The 3,567-nt window shown below is 39.4% G+C and overlaps 1 protein-coding gene across 4 annotated transcripts in view; it reads right to left on the minus strand.

Annotated features, from left to right (window-relative positions):
- ARID4B (AT-rich interaction domain 4B) overlaps positions 1-3,567 on the minus strand; it is a 143,016-nt gene that overhangs the window by 49,813 nt on the left and 89,636 nt on the right. For all 4 annotated transcript variants that reach the window (XM_006016345.3, XM_006016344.3, XM_025213420.1 and 1 more), the window contains one exon: positions 2,180-2,277. In XM_006016345.3, coding sequence (XP_006016407.1) covers positions 2,180-2,277 — 98 coding nt within the window. The remainder of the gene's footprint in view (positions 1-2,179; positions 2,278-3,567) is intronic.

The raw sequence follows: 3,567 nt of genomic DNA on the forward strand, positions 1-3,567 counted from the left end.
TTTGAAAGAGCCACCTGGATACCACGTGAAGAACTGCTGCAGTACAGAAGAAAACCCCCCACAAATCGCACACCGCTGGTTATGACGTATCACCCCTCCCTTGAACCTGTATGGAAAATCCTCAAAAAATTGCAACCCATACTAGACAGAGACCCTATTCTTAAAAAGATCTTCCCAGAGCCACCCATCCTAGCCTTCAAACAAGCACCGAACCTCGCCAACCTCATCACCAGAAGCAAAATTCCTCAAGCCCAGAACACGCCAAAAGGATCCAGACCGTGCCATCACAAGAAATGCAAAACCTGCCAACACATCTCCACCACCCCCACAATTACTACACCCCACAACAGAGCCATCAGCATCCCTGGATCTTACAGCTGCACCTCCAGAAATGTAATATACCTCATCCAATGCACCAAATGCCCTGATGGAAAATATGTAGGAGAGACGAAACAACAACTGCGCACCAGAATGAACGCACACCGGAAATCCATCAAAGACAGAAATATCCAATTACCGGTGGGGGCACATTTCTCACAGGAGGGCCACTCTCTCTCTCCAATCTCTCAGTTCTGATCCTCAAGGGAAATTTACACAACACTTCCCAGAGACGAGCCTATGAGCTCCATTTCATCAACCTCCTGGATACGAGAGATCATGGACTAAACATAGACATTGGATTTTTGATACATTATAATCTGCCTGGCAACTGACTCCCCAGCCCAGCCCCTGGCTTGTTTACTTTTCATTCCATCCAAGAAGAGCACACACCAACTGCTGAAACTTCCTTAGCCTGACAAAGGGTTTTTGAACCCGAAAGCTTGCTTAATAAATATTCTCCGACTATTTGGGTTGGTCTAATAAAAGATATCAAATTCTCCCAAGGAACCTTGTCTGCCTATGTCCTTAGACCAACACGGCTACAACCTAAAACCCTGGCTGCTTCTTATGTTCTTATACACATTAATTAATACTTCCTCATTCCTATATCCTTTTGCCATTTTATTTTACCTTTAAAATACAATGGTCTTCCAAAACAGCTGGCAAAACCTCTCACAATTTAATTATAAATATTAGGTTAACACAAAGTTACTACCTACTAAAAACACTGCCTAAACAAGCATGGTTTATTTTTACTATGTATAATGTCAAATTGCTCATTTAGAAATATGAATATTAACAATATACATATATGATAGCCATCTGACCATAGCAGTTGACAAAGGAATTTTCCATGGAACTGCATAGCTACTCTTAAAAAATTTTAGTCCTTCAAATCAATTAATAAAGTACCAAATTTCACACATGGACTACTTCCCAACCAGGCAATCCAAACCCCCTTATTACTTGGTTTCCAAAATGCTTCATTCTGTGGACCACGAACAGCACTTGACAAACAGTGCTTTAGAACAGATGACAATATAAGTTTTTATACATTAGTTTAGGTTCCCATTTTACCTTCAAATAGTTCTTTTTAAAGATTAGCAAATATGCTCTCAAAATATATAAAAAAAACCCCAATCCACCAAAACAACTACCACTACCACCTGGGAAACTAACCTCTGTACCCTTCTCCCCACTGAAATCACAGAAAAGATTTTGCTTATGATGCTGGAAAAACGTTAATATTCAACTGTTAAGATATACTTATATAGTGGAACATATAACCCTCACGAGATGAACAGCTGCATTCTTTCCAAAATAACAATATAACTATTCTTCCCAGGAAAGGATATTTCCACTGAATTCTCTACATATGCACCTCACAACAGTACACACAATAGCCACAATTGTCATTACAGTATCACCTACCTCTACTATATAATATTTTCATCTATAGATCTCAAAGCTCCTGGCAAAAACATGTACCATTACTCCCATTTCATAAATAAGGAAACCAAGTCACAGGAAAAATGAACTTAACCAAAGTTATCCAATAAGCTGGATGTACATCTCCAAACTCCTATCCCATTCAGTTATCTGCTAGACCAGGGCCATACAGTGCAGCTGAAGGAGTGGTGGTGCCCACTGAGCAGTCCATAGCCTGCCCTGGTGTGCCTGTGGGCATTCAGCCTAATGGGCGTGCAACCCTTGGCCTCTTATTAAGTTGGACAGTCCTGCACTAGCCTAGGCTGCCCTCCACTTTACACCTAAAATGTTTAGGGATTGTCACACTTACTTCTTGTAAGCACATTTAACATTATATCCAGCAGCTGAGTTCAACACAGGGATTCCAAGATCTTGATACACTTGCTTCCACACAGCTCCACTTTCAATCTGTTATAAAAAACAAAATGCAAATGTGTATATTAATACAATAAAACACAGAAGACTGATTTAAGTCAACAATCTTTACAATGAAGAAAACTATTGACAGTTTCTTCAGATTTATCCTTACAAATGAGTACAAATTACTGTTCTGCTGTAAAGCAAATTTCAATTGCACTAGAACCATTATATAGGTCAGGCTCAAATTCCTGTAATTTGTATTTCCATAACCCATAGTCTGGCACTCAAATGCAAAAGTCAGCCACGACAGCTTTATAAAACATTATTTAAACTATTTTTTAGTCGGAGAGAAGAGTTTTAATTTGAAAAGAGGATAATTCATAGCAGTCATGATGACAATGTTTTAAGTCCTCCTCTAACAGATCTTCCATTACATCCTTATTGTGTTCTATTGTACTGAAGTTTTGTAGCCTGTATGATATGCTCTATTTCAACTCCCCTTGATAGGTATTGAAGCACATATTGTTTTTTGTGCATGTGACCCTTTCCCATCAGAAGTGACATTGCATCCAGTTAAGTAAACACACATGCCAACTGGCGAGTCAAATTTATAGGAAGGAGTGAACACAGTAAACAGAGCCTGTTTCTCCTAGAATTCCAAGTCTCCACCCTAGTAAGCGCTCCAAGATCACTTGAAACTCCAGCTAGCAGTCTTCTAAATATTACCCAAACCACAGAGGGATGAAGTGCATCAGAAACGTCAAGTTAGATTACTTGCCTTTGCAGTCTTATTGTAAAATGATTTAGAAGTCTTTACTATTTTCTCATTTTCTGAGCCATGCTGTACCAAGTATTAGAATTTTCTTCACAGAAAAATAAGCAAGCTGACTGATTTTATGAAGCAGTAATTAGACATACTGTATATATGCCAGAAGTAGGCAAAATGTGGCCCGCAGGCCGGATGCAGCCTGCCAGGCCATTCTATCTGGCCCGTGGGACTCCTAAAAAAAATTAGAAAATTAATATTTATCTGCCCCACACTGCTTGTCATGTGGCCCTTGATGGCTTGTTAAAACTCAGTAAGAGGCCCTCCACCCAAAATAACTGCCCTCCCCTGCTGTATGCCTATTTATACAGTATGCCAAGACATACTGTGTGAATATGCACAAAGAAATTAGACTATGTCATTTGTTCCCGGCTCCTATTTGAATGGTTCATTTTTAGTACCGGTGGGTATTCTATGCTATGGTAATATTAATTTTTGAATACCTAGCAATCATGCACAGTCATATGTACAATTACTTTTCTCTCTCTCTCTCTCTCAATTGTTGAATGCCG

Source organism: Alligator sinensis, unplaced genomic scaffold (assembly GCF_000455745.1).
Source record: "Alligator sinensis unplaced genomic scaffold, ASM45574v1 scaffold93_2, whole genome shotgun sequence".
Classification (NCBI taxonomy): domain Eukaryota; kingdom Metazoa; phylum Chordata; order Crocodylia; family Alligatoridae; genus Alligator; species Alligator sinensis.